This window comes from Gorilla gorilla, chromosome 4 (genome assembly GCF_029281585.2).
Source record: "Gorilla gorilla gorilla isolate KB3781 chromosome 4, NHGRI_mGorGor1-v2.1_pri, whole genome shotgun sequence".
Lineage (NCBI taxonomy): Eukaryota > Metazoa > Chordata > Mammalia > Primates > Hominidae > Gorilla > Gorilla gorilla.
In genome coordinates this window covers 44,011,747-44,028,084 of record NC_073228.2, presented here as the reverse complement: position 1 = coordinate 44,028,084, position 16,338 = coordinate 44,011,747, and the positions used below count along the sequence as shown (strand labels likewise).

The 16,338-nt window shown below is 44.4% G+C and overlaps 1 protein-coding gene across 3 annotated transcripts in view; it reads right to left on the bottom strand.

Moving 5' to 3' along the window:
• Positions 1–5,088: 5,088 nt before the first annotated feature.
• The window catches only part of CBX1 (chromobox 1), a 35,404-nt gene continuing 24,154 nt past the window's right edge, over positions 5,089–16,338 (bottom strand). For all 3 annotated transcript variants that reach the window (XM_031011365.3, XM_055387739.2, XM_004041477.5), the window contains 4 exons: positions 12,026–12,202; positions 11,161–11,338; positions 10,172–10,266; positions 5,089–6,610 (listed from right to left, as the gene is read on the bottom strand). In XM_031011365.3, coding sequence (XP_030867225.1) covers positions 6,466–6,610; positions 10,172–10,266; positions 11,161–11,338; positions 12,026–12,165 — 558 coding nt within the window. In that variant the 5' untranslated portion in view covers positions 12,166–12,202 and the 3' untranslated portion in view covers positions 5,089–6,465. The remainder of the gene's footprint in view (positions 6,611–10,171; positions 10,267–11,160; positions 11,339–12,025; positions 12,203–16,338) is intronic.

Below are 16,338 nucleotides of genomic sequence, written 5' to 3'. Positions count from 1 at the left end.
TATGTATACAAACACAGGTACTGGATTGGTGTCTGCTTCTGAGTCATTTTCCCAGCCAAGTATAGAAATTTTGTAGCAAAACCCATGTGCTTCATGATCATGAGTAGTTAAGCCTTGTTTTTCTATCAAAGATCCCCGTTAAGTGAAAGGGACCCACAAACCTTCAACTTGTCATTTTGTCAATATACCAAAAATAACCTTTCTTTTAACCTTTACTGTATTACACAGAAGTCAATCATCTTCCTTGCCTCCGGCTCTGAACTTTGGAGTGGAGAATAAGCCCTTTGGGGACTATGGGGAAACTTACCACTATGTGTGAAACTTAACACTACAAGTTCTAGTCCTTGTTCTGTTCAGTTCGTGTCTGCCTGAATTAGCTGAGAAACAGAATTTAGTACACGTATTGTCTCTGGAGTAGTGTGAGAATCTGGTACCTTGCAAAAGAGGGCTGTTTTCAAAAATTAGCTGGATAGAAGTCTTTTGTCTTCCCTTTTGAATACACCATACCAACAAAGCTCTTAAAGCTGTTTTGGTTTTTTTTTTTTTTTTTTTTTTGAGACGGAGTCTCGCCCTGTCACCCAGGCTGGAGTGTAGTGGCGCAATCTCAGCTCACTGCAAGCTCCGCCTTCCGGGTTCACGCCATTCTCCTGCCTCAGCCTGCCAAGTAGCTGGGACTACAGGTGCCCGCCACTGCGCCCAGCTAATTTTTTTGTATTTTTAGTAGAGATGGGGTTTCACCATGTTAGCCAGGATGGTCTTGATCTCCTGACCTCATGATCCGCCCGCCTCGGCCTCCCAAAGTGCTGGGATTATAGGCGTGAGCCACAGCGCCCAGCCTGCTGTTTTGGTTTTTTTTTTGGAGACAGGATCTAGCTTTGTCACCCACGCTGGAGTGCAGTGGCGCGATCTTGGCTCACTGTAATACTGCCTCTAGGCTCAAGCTATTCTCCCACCTCAGCCTCCTGGTAGCTGGCATACAGGCGTGCATCACCATGCCTGGCTAATTTTTGTATTTTGGGTTTCGCCATGTTGTCCAGTCTGGTCTTGAACTCCTGAGTTCAAGCAATCTGTCCGCCTCAGCCTCCAAAGTGTTGGGATTACAGGTGTGAGCCACTGCGCCCAGTCTTAAAGCTGCTTCTTTTCCAGCCTAACTTAAACTGCAGAATGGAGATAGGTTGCACAGTATTTTTTACTTAATTCTAGATGCTCTTCAACTAAGGAAACAAAAAATCTAGTTCACTTGGGGAGAGGTGGAGAATAGACCAGGGAGTTGGCATTCTGCCTTTTGTGTCAAACACAAGTGTAACTGGGGTAATAACAGTTGACTTGAACTGTCCAATTCTCAATTAGGGGCTGAAGCAGTAATTGAAATGGGCTCGTGTCCCAAAGCCAGGCGTCAAAGTTGCCCAGCCTGACCCTAACTATGCAAATAGCAAAAAGGGCAGGCTTGGTCAAAGTCAACTAGGATTTAAAAATCCATTTGGGGTAAACAGTGGCTTTGGTACTATCACAAACCACCATACAAACCAACAAGGTCACAAGGCAGACCCAGTTGTGCCGCTGGTATATTGTAAAACAGGTTATTTAATACAACCAAAAACTACAGAAGCTGAATTGTCAGCACCTATTCTAAACTTGATATTTAGCCTTCCCTCACTTTTGCCACTTCATTAGCCTAAGGAAAAAAAAAAACAACAAAAAGCCTTTAAAAGGCACTGCTCTGCTTGCCCCCACAAAGCAGGGCCAACTGTGCTTTTCATCCCAGCAGGATGGTTTTATTTCACATTTCATTTGCTTTCAACATTCAGTAGTTTTTTCAACAGGAAACTTACAAGGCCAAGGTCAATTAAGTCATCCATAAGAGAGACAAGTAACTTTACTTCACACACTAGATAGGAAAGCAGTAACTTTTGGGGAAAAAACCTCAGTGCTGGACATCGTCAAACCAAGGTGATGTGCAGATCCACAGATTGACAAGTTGTCTTGGGATCTTAAGCTCTCCTCTATCAAACTCCTGTAATCCCACACCAAAACACTAGGATGCCTCTCCCTGATCATTGTTTCCTAGTGCTGAAAGCCAAGACTCCTTTATTAAGTTGAACGCTAATACTGAGCCTGGACTTAGTTCAGTTCTATCAGCTTTAAATTATAAATAAGAACATATCTTCATCAGAAGACCCAACTTGCACATTAATCCAAGCTATCATTTTCCCTTTTACTATGAGAAATAATTGCTTTATAATGCAGATTCCCAATGCCACAGTCCATAAAGATGTGCCAAGCACACAGACAAACCCCAAATGGCGAAAGTTTAAGATCAAATTGAGCCAAGTCTATGGCCACCACAGAATTGAGAGTTCTGGAATATAAGGTCATATCTGAAAATAGGTATTTAAAAATTTAATTAGGCGAGGTGCAGTGGCTTACACCTGTAATTCTAACACTTTGGGAGGCAGAGACAGGAGGACTGCTTGAGCCTAGGAGTTCGAGACCAGCCTGGGCAACACAGTGAGACCCCATCTCTACTAAAAGTTTAAAAAAAAAAAGAAAAAAAGAATTAGCTGGGCATTATGGCACACACCTGTAGTCCCAGCTCAGGAGGCTGAGGTGGGAGGATCCCTTTAGCCCAGGAGGATGAGGCTGCCGTGAGCCATGGTAGCACCACTGCACTCTAGACTAGGTGACAGAGACCATTTCTCTCCAAAAAAATAAAAATTTAATTACTAAAAATCACTTAAAATTGGTCGTCAAAATTTTCAAATGATATTAAATGCAGGAACAATTATTCCTCAGCACTGTCAGAGTGTTTCTGTGGTCATTATTCCATCCATTCACAATACTAAATAGAAACTTAAGGCAATGGAGGAGCAAGATTTTTGTTTAATGGCTCTACCAGTACAGGACACCTCAGGTAATAATGATGTCACAATATTAACAAGCTCCCCTTTTCTAATAGTAACTAAGATAATTTATTGCCTCTTTAATTCCTGGGCAGGTCTATGATGGTGCAATTTCATGGAAACCACCCAACAAACATGTTTTTCCACTGCCTGAAGAAATATTCTTTGGCTGGGAGTGGTGGTTCACGCCTATAATCCCAGCACTTTGGGAAGCCAAGGCAGGTGGATCACTTGAGGTTAGGGGTTCGAGACCAGCCTGGCCAACATGGTGAAACCTCATCTCTACCAAAACTACAAAAATTAGCCAGGTGTAGTGGGGCATGCCTGTAGTCCCAGCTACTCGGGAGGCTGAAGCAGGAGAATCGCTTGAACCCAGGAGGCGGAGGTTGCAGTGAGCTGAGATTGTGCCACTGCACTCCAGCCTGGGTGACAGCGAGACTCTGTCTCAAAAGAAAAAACAAAAAACAAAGAAATATTCTCTGAATACTTTCTCAAGCTGACTTAAGATTTGTTGTGCCTACTTATATTTGTAACAGTTTGAATTTGTGGCCTCAACAATCAAAAAAATTGATCCTTAAACTACTGATCTAGTAATATGCTAATTGGCTTTTGAAAATAACAAAATTGTGACTACCTAGCTTCAACTCAGTTTTCACGGCATGCCTATCAGTATTACTGTTTTCTCTGGGGGAGAATGATATAGTTTTTACAACAGCTCAGGAATGCCACAAATGACAAGTCAGTCAGTTCCAAAGGTTAAGACCAAAGCTGACTAGCAGTCCATTTGGGATACAAACCAAGGCTGTAGTTTCATTTCAGTGCATCTGATGGTGCAGAACAGAACCAGAACACCTCCACTTAAACTCCCTTAATTAGCTACCGACTGCTGTGCTACTGTCAACCACCACCAGGGCACACACTCAGACCTCTGTGCGGGAAGGCCTGTCTGTGACCCAGACCTTCAGTAAGGCTCCCCAGCTCCATTTATGTCTCCTGAGAACTTTCCTGAGGAGGCTTTCTGAAAAAATTATCTACACATCAGTTTATTTTAAACAAATGCTTTGCATGAGTGAGTAGTACTCAACTGTTACACTGATTTGTTCTCAGTGGAAATCCTATGTCTGTTACAAAAATGACAAGTTGGCCGGATGTGGTGGCTCATTCCTGTAATCCCGCACTTTGGAAGGCCGAGGCGGGCGGATCATGAGGTCAGAAGATCAAGACCATCTTGGCCAACATGGTGAAACCCTGTCTCCACTAAAATACAAAAAATTAGCCGGGTGTGGTGGTGTGCACGCCTGTAGTCCCAGCTACTCAGGAGGATGAGGCAGGGGAATCGCTGAACCCAGGAGGCGGAGGTTACAGTGAGCTGAGATCGCACCACTGCACTCCAGCCTGGCAACAGAGCAAGACTAAAAAAAAAAAAAAAAAAAAAAAAGGCAAGTCCAAGGCCAGGCACAGTGGCTCATGCCTGTAATCCCAGCACTTTGGCAGGCCGAGGCAGGTGGATCACCTGAGGTTAGGAGTTTGAGACCAGCCTGGCCAACATGGCAAAACCCCATCTCTACTAAAAAAATTTAAAAATTAGCCAGGTGTGGTGGCACGCGCCTGTAGTCCCAGCTACTCTGGAGGCTGAGGCAGGAGAATCGCTTGAACCTGGGAGGCAGAGGTTGTAATGAGCCGAGATCACACCACTGTACTCCAGCCTGGGTGACAGCAAGACTCCGTCTCAAAAAAAAAATAATAATAATAGGCAGAAAATGACGTTTTAAATCAGTGCTCAAACACAGGGCCAAATTCCTGGAAAATTTTGGAGAAGTAGATTTTAGCCAAGGTCATATAATCTATTACATACCATAGGGAGGATCTAAACCTAACTTAAAAACCCATGTTTCCAAATATACCATAGTTTGGAAGTGCTATCAGGTCAGAGTGCTCAATAAACTTGGCAGTACTGAAGACAGCGTGATGCGACCATCTTTACAACCTCTGCAGCAACTGATAAATGCCCAGTAAGTATTTACTAAATTAACATGGTGTGACCACTTAAAGATTCAGGCCAGGCACTAGATTTTCAAGCCTACAGTGTTCAAGAAATAAAACCATTCAAGTGAGGAAGCCATTTCCAACAGGCTGAACCTATAAGGCAAGAAGGGTTCCTGGTAAGACTTAAGACAGAAATCAGGGATTATAAATCTATAGTTTTATTAAGACAAAAACTGACAGTGTAGTATGAAGTTTACATTTAAACAAAGTTTACACAGAAATCTAACACATGCCTAAAAGAATTTTACAACGTAGCTCTAGATGCAAGTCTAGACAATATCAAGAACTGATGGATCTCATGACTCAAGACAGAGCATTTTGGGTATGTTACTTATTAGGATTTCTTAAAAAATTGTTTTGTGTGTGTATGTGTGTGTTTTAAAGTGAACCACTGCCCAATATGAAAGTTTAATCTTCTCCTGAGACCAAGGCTTTTGAAATCACTAAACTCTTGGATCAATTCAGTGAAACTTGTGCTGTCAGTGACTGAACCCTGCCAACAATGGTTTCAGTGTTCAAAGCTCAAAGAAAACGGCTCCAAGAGTTTTCCCCACTAAGAGCATGGGCCCTTGTCTTTCCCTACTGTCTTACCTCCTCTACCACCCTCTTCCTCTTCCTAACACCTCAGCCAGTGGCTTGGATGAACAAGCTGATATTTATAACTGCGTTACTGGAAAAGAAAGGGTCTTCTAATTTCGGGAATTAGCACCTCTAAGGCAGAATGATCTGCTTGTACTGTATACTCTCCAATAAAAGACCTTCCCTCCTCGTCAATTTCCATCTCCAAAATGGCAACTTTGGTAACTTATGAACAGGCTTAGTCCTTTGTGGGAACATCAATAAGTTTAGGCAGGGAACACCTTGGCTTATAGGTTTCAGACTTTCACAGCTTTTAAACAGTCTCTCACAGTCCTTATTTATGGTGCCAATGACATTTTTTTAAAGGTAAAATATTCTGGACATAGAAGCAAATCATTAGTTGTCTGTTCTTTTCCATTGCTTCACCATTTCCCCTATCAGGCCCCAAATGTTAATCAAAATGATGCTACCCATCTCCCTTTCTCCCCTCCCCATCCCTCCCTCCCCCAAATAATATACCAGTAATAGCCAAAAACTACACACATGCTACGCTGTAAAAATGCAGAGTTAACACTATTGGGAAGAAGGCTGTGGGTTGTGGAGATGCTCTTTGAAGATCTACAGTATTTTTTTTGCTCTCCCACACACCCAATTCTGCAAGTTTTGTCCTTCATAGAAGGCCCTTTGCTTTTCGCAGCAAAGTGCAGAAAAGGTTGCCTTGAAACACTTATCCCCTTTCCCCTCCACTGGGATGGGTGTGCAAACTATACAGCTTGAAACGGCTTTAAAGCACTTGGGCTGCTGCAGGGCACAGAAACTATACTGGCTCTTCAAAGGACATCTTCTCAAGCCACCTCTATGGTGTCAAGACAAGTAGAACTCCTTCCCTTCCCACTTGAAACCCACAGTCAGATGTGACAGGGGCTGGTACTCAGGAGCGTTAGTTCTTGTCATCTTTTTTGTCATCATCCTCCGAGGGGTAGGAATGCCACGTCAGCCTTTCCTCATAGAAGGATATGACAACCTGTGGGCACTTGACATTGGCTTCCTTGGCAGGGACCAGGTCAGCCTCATCAGAGTTTTTCCTGCAGAATAAAGCAAAGAGAGACTTTGAGACCAGGTGCTGGTGGTCTATCCTAAGTTGGATAATCCAGGGGATAGTGCTTTAAAAATAGTAATTTTAGAAAAATAGGCTAGGGAACAATGAAAACGTGGCCCAAGCAGCATTTACTGGCAATTGTATGTCAAGTAACATCCTCAGAGTTAACTCTCCTGTTGAAAATTCCCTCTGGGGATTCGTGTATGTCAAAAGCCAGGTCAATGGACTTAACCAATCACATCTGAACATCTGGGCAAGGCCCCAAAAAGCATGACTCTCTAGATTCTCTGAGGGAAGAGAGGATACCTAGATTCTCTGAGGGAAGAGAAGTTACCACACTCCTCCAAAAGCCATATCCCAGCTGATAAGAACCCATGGAGAAATCTTGGCTTTGTAATAGGATTTTTTTTTTTTTTTTGAGACGGAATCTCACTCTGTTGCCCAGGCTGGAGTGCAGTGGCATGATCTCGGATCACCACAACCTCCACCTCCTGGGTTCAAGCGATTTTCCTGCCTTAGCCTCCCCTAATAGCTGGAATTATAGGTGTGCGCCACCACACCCGGCTAATTTTTGTATTTTTAGTAGAGATGGGGTTTTGCCATCTCTACTAAAGATGTTGGCCAGGCTCATCTTGAACTCCTGACCTCAGGTGATCCACCTGCCTCAGCCTCCCAAAGTGTTGGGATTACAGGCATGAGCCACCGCGCCCGGCCCGTAATAGGATTAAATACCACATCTGGCATTGGCCAGAGCAAATGAAGATGGACACTTTTAGCATAATCGTAATTACACTGACACTTCCAAATGCTATCCTTGCATAACTTCCAGGTGCTTTGAAATGATGTTTCAACATCGGGAGTAGAAAATGAGGGAGCTGTATTTTTCTGAATTTTAAAATGTTTTCAAGTGGCCGGCCGCGGTGGCTCACACCTGTAATCCCAGCACTTTGGGAAGCCGAGGCAGGTGGATCACGAGGTCAGATCGAGACCATCCTGGCTAACACGGTGAAACCCTGTCTTTACTAAAAATACAAAAATTAGCCTGGTGTGGTGGCAGGCACCTGTAGTCCCAGCTACTCGGGAGGCTGAGGCAGAAGAATGGCGTGAAACTGGGAGGCAGAGCTTGCAGTGAGCCAAGATTATGCCACTGCACTCCAGCCTGGGTGACAGAGTGAGACTCTGTCTCAAAAAAAAAAAAAAAAAAAAAGTTTTCAAAATTTGAAAATCATACACATTATAAGGGAATTAGGAGTAAACTCTTAGGCAGGGAGCAGTAGCTCACGCCTATAATCCCAGCACTTTGGGAGGCCAAGGTGGGCAGGCCCAGGAGTTCAAGACCAGCCTGGTCAACATGGCAAAACCGTGTTGCTACTAAAAATACAAAAATTAGCCAGGCATGGTGGCGTGCGCCTGTAATCCCAACTATTTGGGAGGCTGAGGCACAAGAATCGCTTGAACCTGGGAGGTGGAGGTTGTAGTGAACAGAGATCGCCTCACTGCACTCCAGCCTGGGTGACAGAGCGAGACTCTGTCTCATTTAAAAAAAAAGCAAACTCTTATCTTCAGGTTATTAGGAATGTCCTAGACAGAAGCAGTAGCGTAAAGCAAGCAGGAGACACCTGATGAGATCTCTGACAAAGCACCACCCCAAATCTCTAGAACCTTAATAACAGGAAATCAGAGCCACATAGTCCCATAGAGCAGAAGAGTAACCTGATAATGTATGTTTTTGAACAATGGACCCAAGAGAATGGGAGGGAAATGGGAATCTGAAGCATGCTGCCATTTGCTGACAGCTGAACAACACCCTCTGAGTTAAATTTAGTCATTTCACTCCCTAGAAATATTTACTACTTTTAGAAATATACAAAAATCTCTATTTTCCAGTAAAATAACTTTTTAAAATGTACTTGGTCTTATAATCAAATCCAGTTTTAACCTGTAGACAGCAGTGAGTCGGCCAGGTGCAGTGGCTCACGCCTGTAATCCTAGCACCTTGGGAGGCTGAGGTGGGTGGATCACCTGAGGTCAGGAGTTTGAGACCAGCCTGGCCAACATGGTGAAACCCCATCTCTACGAGAAATACAAAAATCAGCCCGGCGTGGTAGCGCATGCCTGTAATCCCAGCTACTTGAGAGGCTGAGGCAGAAGAATCGTTGAACCCGGAGGGGCGGAGGTTGCAGTGAGCTGAGATCGTGCCACTGCACTCCAGCCTGGGCGAAAGAGTGAGACTCTGTCTCAAAAAAAAAAAAAAAAAAAAAAAAGGACAGTAGTGAGTCAACCAAAGGAGTACAATCTTAAGCAATATGGAGATACTACTGTAACTCACACTGGTCACATGCAGAAAAAGTATATTCTAGCTAGACTGAGTAACTCACAGTATAACTTCTCCCACCCAATAAGTGGCATCTTAAAAATGAACTTTTCTCTTATAGGTTAACAATAAATCAGCTAAAAGAGGGGCAGCTCCAGTAACCGCCTAGGGAATACATAGAAGAGAATAGGTTAGTTAGTTGTGACTCTGGCTTTCAGTGGTGCTAAAGTTAGGCCCCTCCAGCCATACTGTAAAAGAGGATAATTAGTACAGACACGAGTTTCAGAGTAAGTTCTGGACTGACAAAAGGACAAAGCTCCATAGACATTGTGTGTGTGTGTGTGTGTGTGTGTGTGTGTGTGTGTATTTTAAAGGACAAAGTTTCTAGAATGCTGCCTTCATTGGACAAAGCTCCATAGACATTGTGTGTGTGTGTGTGTGTGTGTGTGTGTGTGTGTGTGTATGTGTATTTTAAAGGACAAAGTTTCTAGAATGCTGCCTTCATTGGCAATGGCTTAGAATTATTCCTTCCAAATTTTAAATACAATCATTGAGATCCACTTTGTGGAGAGAATGAGCAAGAAATAGGAAGAATGGCCTCCTTTTGACCGAGTAGGAAAATTACAGAGATTGTTGGGATAACTATCTTCATTAGGCTGTTTCATGGAGTATTACTATCACTGGTATTAATACTCATAATGGAAAAAAGCAGGCTTGCTCTATGCTTGATAGCAGTTAAGGAGCCTTGCTGACCCCTGCTGGCTGATCCTGTAATTGTAGAATCTGCACAAATTGAAAGGGATCCAACAATTAAGGACAAAAGGAAGAACTACAGATTCTTTCCTAACCCTGAGAATTTAGCAGAATTTCTGATTCTGGGGCCAGCCTCATCTTTATTAAGGAGGTGGTAGAAGGAGAGGGTGGTCCAATCACATTTCATTTTTTCCCCTTTATTTACAGAAGTGAAATGTAATTCCTTCCCACACTTTCCACTCTAGATTGTCTCCCACCTCCTAAAAATATGGGCAAAGACCCAAGATTCCTAAGGGCTCCTACCTGTAACTCATGAGTCCAGGGTGGCAGTCAGGCCGAGGGTCACTATCGAAGGACTATGCCATCTTAACAATTTCACACTTGGGTGATTGGAATTTCGAAGGTCCAGCTCTTTTCCTCTGGCATGAAACCAATGGGAGAAGAAAAAAAACAACCACACAGAGCCACTGGCCGACTCACCATTTCATCAGGAACATGAGCTCTCCACTGGAGTCTGTAGCTCCAATAATCCGCTCTGGCTCCAAACCTCGAGCAAAGCCTCGTGGCTTTTCTGACTGTAAAAACAAGATGGGTAGAACAATTTTATCTATATGGGACTATTATCCAGACTGGAACCATTCCTGTGTCTCTGATTAATGTAATCACAAACTCTTTTTTTTTTTTGAGACAGAATCTCACTCTGTTGCCCAGGCTGGAGTGCAGTGGTGCGATCTTGGCTCAGTGCAGCCTCTGCCTCCCAGGTTCAAGTGATTCTCCTGCCTCGGCCTCCCAAGTAGCTGGGACCACAGGCACATGCCACCACGTCCGGCTAATTTTTTGTATTTTTAGTAGAGACCCAGTTTCACCGTGTTAGTCAGGATGGTCTTGATCTCCTGACCTTGTGATCCGCCCGCCTCGGCCTCCCAAGGGGCTGGGATTACAGGTGTGAGCCACCGTGCCCGGCCCAATCACAAACTCTTTTGCCAATATTTCACCAATACCTTGGCTCAAGTAAGAGAGCTGTTAGAATCCTTTGGAGTGATTATTCATCAATGTCTGAAGCGCATGAGATTTTCCCTATGTGAAAAGGGACATACAGCCCAAGCAAAATCAATGTTTACAACTATCTCTTCACTCTCAAAAAACAACTTACTTAAAGATACTGATTAAGTCAAAATAGCCACCTCACACCTTTAATGATTAAACATTGAAAACTATTTTTTACAAGAATGAATTCACTTGCCCTTATATCTGTCCCCAGCACGTTTTCCATTTACTGCTCCTGTACCATGGATAAAAAGTAAGAGATCATGTGGCTTCATGACAGTACACTCTCACTTTGTAGGCATTAGCCTACCTAAGATTTCAGGACTAAGAAGAGACAGCTGCTAATATCAGGGAAGAAGCAGAACAAAACTACTTTGACAGTAGTTTGAATTGTGGGCTAGTAAAAATTCTTCTATTCTTACCTCTTCTTTCTTCTTCTTTGGTTTGCTCTCCTCTCCCTTATCTTCAGAATCAGAATCAGCTTTGCGCTTGCCTCCCTCTGATTTATCTGTCTCATGTGCTGTTTTCTGTGACTGCAGAAACTCAGCAATGAGGTCGGGGCAATCCAGGTTCTCTTCTGGCTCCCATGTGTTGTCCTCACTAAAACCAGAGGGCACAGCAAGTCACACTTTCACTCAAATAAGTATACTCATACTAAGGATAATCGTAAGAGGACAAGACCTCAGATGTCTATGGAAAAGCTGAAATTTCTTGGGGAATGGGGAAGCTTTTTAGTATAAATAGAAAGCTAAGAAACTGGCTTCCTTCAAAGGCAAATGACTTTTATTTGTCAATTTAAATTGGTCTATAGCCACACACAAAACTGTTTCTCAGCAATCACTATGGGCTGGGTACAGTGGCTCATGCCTGTAGTCCCAACACTTTGGGAGGCCCAGGTGGGAGGACTGCTTGAGGCCAGGAGTTAAGAGACAAACCTGGGCAACTAAGCGAGACATGGTGGTGCATGCCTGTGGTACCAGCTACTTAGAAGGCTGAGGTGGGAGGATACCTTGAGCCTGGGAGGTTGAGGCTGCAGCGAGCTATGACTGCACCACTGTACTCCAGCCTGGGTGACAGAGTGAGACCTCGTCTCGAAAGAAATAATTTTTAAAAAGAAGTCATTCTGCTTTGTATTATAAGCAGTAGGCCATATTCCTAATTAAACAATAAGCCATGAAGGTGGGGACTGAGTCACACTGTATCCATCATAGCACTGGAGGTCTCATGCATCTCTAGACTCCTGATAAACACTTGGTGGCTACATTTACTTGTGTCAGTGAAACTTACTCTGAGAATCCCTTCCACTTTAGGAGGTACTCCACTTTGCCCTTTACCACTCGACGGTCGAGAACTTTTTCCACCACATATTCCTCTTCCTCCTCTTCTAGCACCTCCTCCACTTTCTTCTTGTTTTGTTTTTTCCCCATAGTGCCCGCCAGCTTTCTGGTGTAAAGGGTGACGCTGCTAAAATGATAAATGAAATAAAAAGGGCATTAGGGAGCACTCTTATTGGTTAGATAATATCTGGATGGTAAGAAAACCAGGGACATGACAGGTGATAATATTGTATGCTGCTTATAGTAAGTGTTAGGCTTCTTCTCACACTCGATACACAATAGTTTTCTGATATGTCCAGCCAGAAAGCTCATAAAACAGCCCCAATTAATCTTACAGCAAACTTTTTTTTTTTTTTTTTTTGAGAGACGGAGTCTTGCTCTGTTGCCCAGGCTGGAGTGCAAAGTGGCACAATCTCGGCTTACTGCAACCTCCGCCTCCTGGGTTCAAGCGATTCTCCTGCCTCAGCTTCCCAAGCAGCTGGGACTACAGGCATGTGCCACCAAGCCCAGCTAATTTTTGTTTTTTGTTTTTTTTTGTAGAGACGGGATTTCACTATGTGTTGGCCAGGTTGGTCTCGAACTCCTGACCTCAGGTGATCCACCTGCCTCGGCCTCCCAAAGTGTTGGAATTACAGGCATGAGCCACCACGCCTGGCCTTCACAGCAAACTTCTTTATTCTTGTATATCCATTTAAAACTTTTATACCCATTCTTGGTAATTTTAAAAGGCTCCCAATACTCCTTTTACCATAAAGCATGGTAGCTAGGGCCAGGCGTGGAGGCACACATCTGCAATCCCAGCATTTTGGAAGGCCCAAGTGGGAGAATTCCTGGAGCCCAGTAGTGTGTGACCAGCCTAGGCAACACAGCAAGACTCCATCTCCACAAAAAAAACGTTGTAAAAGAGCATGGTAGCTAAAATATTGCATTAAATTGAAAGGCCGGGTGCAGTGGCTCACACCTATAATTCTAGCACTTTGGGAGGCCGAGGCGGGCAGATCACCTGAGGTCAGGGGTTCAAGACCATCCTGGCCAACATGGCGAGACCCTGTCCCTACTAAAAATACAAAAATTAGCCAGTCGTGAGCCAAGATCGCACGACTGTACTCCAGCCTGGGCAACAGAGTGAGACACTGTCTCAAAAAAAAAAAGAAAAGCAGTCCTCCTAAAAATGTGCACATATCAATAAAACTTACATATTACTCTCTGACTCATACTTTCTCCTATTCCAAGTTTTCCTTTTCATCAAAGTACTGCATTTGAATTTCTTTTTTTTTTTTTTTTTGAGATGGAGTCTTGCTCTGCCCCCAGGCTGGAGTGCAGTGGTGCAATCTCAGCTCACTGCAAGCTCCGCCTCCTGGGTTCACACCATTTTCCTGCCTCAGCCTCCTGAGTAGCTGTGACTACCAGCGCCCGCCACCACGCCCAGCTAATTTTTTGTATTTTTAGTAGAGACGGGGTTTCACCATGTTAGCCAGGATGGTCTCGATCTCCTGACCTCATGATCCGCCTGCCTCGGCCTCCCAAAGTGCTGGGATTACAGGCGTGAGTCACCATGCCCGGCCCTGGACTTGAATTTTTAACTGTGGAAAATAGCTTGTCCTATTAAACATCTAGTTTAATTTTTTCCTTTCATATATGCATATATAATATAATCCATTCTTCTGCATGATTAATACACCATTTTGAAAAGTTCTGCTTTCTGCTTTTTGTTTAGTTTTTTTTTTTTTTTGAGACAGAGTCTTGCTTTGTCGCCCACACTGGAGTGCAGTGGTGCAATCTCAGCTCACTGCAAGCTCCGCCTCATGGGTTCACGCCATTCTCTTGCCTCAGCCTCCCGAGTAGCTGGGACTACAGGCGCCCGCCACCACGCCTAATTTTTTTGTATTTTTAAGTAGAGACGGGGTTTCACCATGTTAGCCAGGATGGTCTTGATCTCCTGACCTCGTGATCCGCCTGCCTCGGCCTCCCAAAGTGCTGGGATTACAGGGCTGAGCCACCATGCCCGGTCTGTTTTTGTCTTTTTGAGACGGAGTCTCAACTCTGTCAGCTGGGCTGGAGTGCAGTGGTGCGATCTCAATTTACTGCAACCTCTGCCTCCCGGGTTCAAGCGATTCTCCTGCCTCCACCTCCCGAGTAATTGGTTTTACAGGTGCCCGCCATTACTCCTGGCTAATTTCTGTATTTTTAGAAGAGACGGGGTTTAACCACGTTGGCCAGGCTGGTCTTGAACTCCTGACCTCGTGATTCGCCTGCCTTGGCTTTTCAAAGTGCTGGGATTACAGGCGTGAGCCACCGTGCCTGGCCTTTTTTTTTTTTTTTTTTTTGAGACGGAGTCTCACTCCAGCCCAGGCTGGAGTGCAGTGGCACAATCTCGGCTCACTGCAACCTCTGCCTCCCGGGTTCAAGTGATTCTCCTGTCTCAGCCTCCTGAGTAGCTGGGACTACAGGTGTGAGCTACCACGCCCGGCTAATTTTTGTATTTTTAGTAGAGACAGGGTTTCACCACGTTGGTCAGGCTGCCAGGCTGGTCTCAAACTCCTGACTTCGTGATTCACCCGCGCTGGCCTCCCAAAGTGCTAGGATTACAGGCGTGAGCCACCGAACCCAGCTCCAGCCCCGGCCCCGCACCTCCCCCTCTTTGAGATGGAGTCTCACTCCAGCCGGGCTGGAGTGCAGTGGCACAGTCTTGGCTCACCGCAACCTCCGCCACCTGAGTTCAAGTGATTCTTTTGCCTCAGCCTCCTGAGTAGCTGGGACTACAGGTGTGTGCCACCATGCCCAGCTAGTTTTTGTATTTTTAGTAGAGACAGGGTTTCACCATGTTGGCCAGGCTGGTCTCGAACTCCTGACCTCAAGTGATCCACCCGCCATGGCCTCCCAAAGTGCTGGGATTACAGGCATGAGCCACTGTGCCCAGCCATGTTCTCTTGTTCTTTATGCAGTCTTTTCTGAATTGAACTTACGATTCACAAATTTCTTGTTAACTTATTGTATTTAGTTTATTTTACAACTTTTTTTCTTTTTTGAGACAGTGTCTCACTCTATCACCTAGGTTGGAATGCAGTGAAGTAATTATGGCTCACTGCAGCTTTGACCTCCTGGGCTCAAGTGATCCCGCTGCCTCAGTCTCCTGAGTAGCTGGAACCACAGGTGTGCGCCACGATGCCTGGTTAATTTTTTAAATTTTTAGTAGAGACAAGTTCTCAATATGTTGCCCAGGCTTGTTTCAAACTCCCAGGCTCAAGTGATCCTCCCACCTCAGCCTCCAGAAGTACTGGGATTACAGACATGGGCCATCACACCTGGCCTCCAATTTATTTCTAAAAACTAAGGAAGAGTCATAAAAATGCCAGAATGATCATGAAATTCTCTAAACTGGAACCCTGTAAAAATTTGGAAAACAAGTTTGGGGAAAACAGAACTGTAGTTATCAAAGATAACAGAATCTGAGTTTACTCCTTTATAAAATACATCATCAAGCTAGGTAACATCTAAGGGTTTTTCCAGTGTTGAAATTTTAGTCCCTTATAAATCTATTTTATTTAGTCCTTCATCCAAATTTGACTTTTTTGGGGGAGGGGGACACAGTCTCCCTCTGTCGCCCAGGCTGCAGTGCAATGGTGCTATCTCGGCTCACCTACGCCTCTAGGGTTCAAGTGATTCTCATGCCTCAGCCTCCTGAGTAGCTGGGACTACAGGCGCCCGCCACCAGGCCCAGTTGATTTTTGTATATTTAGTAGAGATGGGGTTTCAGCATGTTGGCCAGGCTGGTCTCGAACTCCTGACCTCAAGTGATCTGCCCGTTTTGGTTTCCCAAAACACTGGAATTAACAGGCATGAGCTACCGTGCCCGGACCCAACTCTTTGACTTCTGACAGACTTAAAGCCTTATGATTACCAATTTTTGTCAGTAGATGGCACTGTATCAATGAAACAAAATTGATCAACAAAACTGGCCAAAGAATTACCTGGATGGCAGGTAATCCAAGACAAGGAAGAAAGAGTTACGTCTCTGCTTGAGTTTAAAATAATACCAATTTGAGGTTAAACTGGTTATTCCTAGCATCCTTAGGAAAGGAAGCTTACTTAGTGTAATCATTAAGTTTTCTAAACACTGTAAAACTGGCATGTATAGACAGAATGCACTTAGAGTCCATCTACAAGGCTGGGTGTGGTGGTTCACGCCTGTAATCCCAGCACTTTGGGAGACGAAGGCAGGCAGATCACAAGGTCAGAATTCGAGACCAGCCTGGCCAATAT